At 32.7% G+C, this 1,309-nt stretch overlaps 1 protein-coding gene across 1 annotated transcript in view; it reads left to right on the top strand.

The window, feature by feature from the left end:
• Positions 1 to 1,309, top strand: part of EPHA6 (EPH receptor A6) — a 1,195,443-nt gene that overhangs the window by 512,388 nt on the left and 681,746 nt on the right. The window contains exon 6 of the mRNA XM_012652800.1: positions 701 to 856. Coding sequence (XP_012508254.1) covers positions 701 to 856 — 156 coding nt within the window. The remainder of the gene's footprint in view (positions 1 to 700; positions 857 to 1,309) is intronic.

Below are 1,309 nucleotides of genomic sequence, written 5' to 3' on the forward strand. Positions count from 1 at the left end.
TGATTAACCATATAGTATTAATTTATCAGCAAATTTGAGAAGAGACTTTATATTCATGTACGACCACTTCCTGTTGATATTAATATTGAATAACCAACTTCTTAATAGTAATTTTACCTTACAGAATTAATAAATTTTCTTCTCATGAATTACTAGATCGTTTATAAAAAATCTTATAGAATCAAACATAAACTATAAAAAATACAGTTATAGAATGCACAAAAGAAAATTTAGCCACCAAGAAAGGTATTTAAGACACCAGCACCAGACTGGTATTCACTTCTTGAGTACTAGAAGGATGAGAGAGAAGTAGAATGTAAATGTATTTTGAACAGTATGGTTCAGTTATTTAATGCCATCCTCCAGAACTACACAAAATCATCTCCCTTATTGCCAATTGTGAACATCCCACATTTAGGAAAGCACTGATACTTTGTGTGTGCGTGTATGTGTGTGTATATATATGCTTGAAGTATGCTTTTAAAAATTAATGACATCAGTTAAAATATGAAGTCATAGTTGTGTTACTAACTTAGAATTACTAATTTCATTTATCAGTGTTATATATTGACTTCTCTGTGTATGTGTGACACTGAACTCTGAGATCTAAAGTGTACATAAATTAAAATATGTTGTACATGTCAAAATAAAAGAACTGTAGCAATAATAACCTAAAAAATTATTTTTCCTGTTTTTACAGCTTGCAGACCAGGATTCTATAAAGCATTTGCTGGGAACACAAAGTGTTCTAAATGCCCTCCACACAGTTTGACTTACATGGAAGCAACCTCTGTCTGTCAGTGTGAAAAGGGTTACTTCCGAGCCGAAAAAGACCCACCTTCTATGGCATGTACCAGTAAGTCTATACATTTTAGATTTGGAAATTCAATGTCCAACCCTTTGGTCTCTTTATTCTAAATTTTAAAAGTACGTAAATGTACAAAATCCTGTATCATCAATACCATTTGCCTTTGATAACATTCAAGGGAAAACCTTCTCTCTCTTGTCAGCATAGTTTCTTTTCAACTGTTTATAAAGAATGTGTTTACTCTTCAAAACTCATATTGATTCATGATATACAGATAGCAGCAATGGTTTGAGGCCCTGCATATTCCCGTAACTATAATTTGTCCTTAGGAAGTTAAAGCAGTTTAAGGATACATGAAAAGTTATGAACGAGACTTCTGTTCTTTGCTGCCCTTTGCTGCCTTGACCACTTTAAGGTACATCAATTTAAGACCATAGAGTTAATGTGCAAGGGAGATTCCACAGGAAACTTTGAAAGTCATTGTGTTATTGTTATGCAGAA

The sequence above is a fragment of the Propithecus coquereli genome, unplaced genomic scaffold (genome assembly GCF_000956105.1).
Source record: "Propithecus coquereli isolate 6110/MARCELLA unplaced genomic scaffold, Pcoq_1.0 Scaffold40, whole genome shotgun sequence".
NCBI classification, from domain to species: domain Eukaryota; kingdom Metazoa; phylum Chordata; class Mammalia; order Primates; family Indriidae; genus Propithecus; species Propithecus coquereli.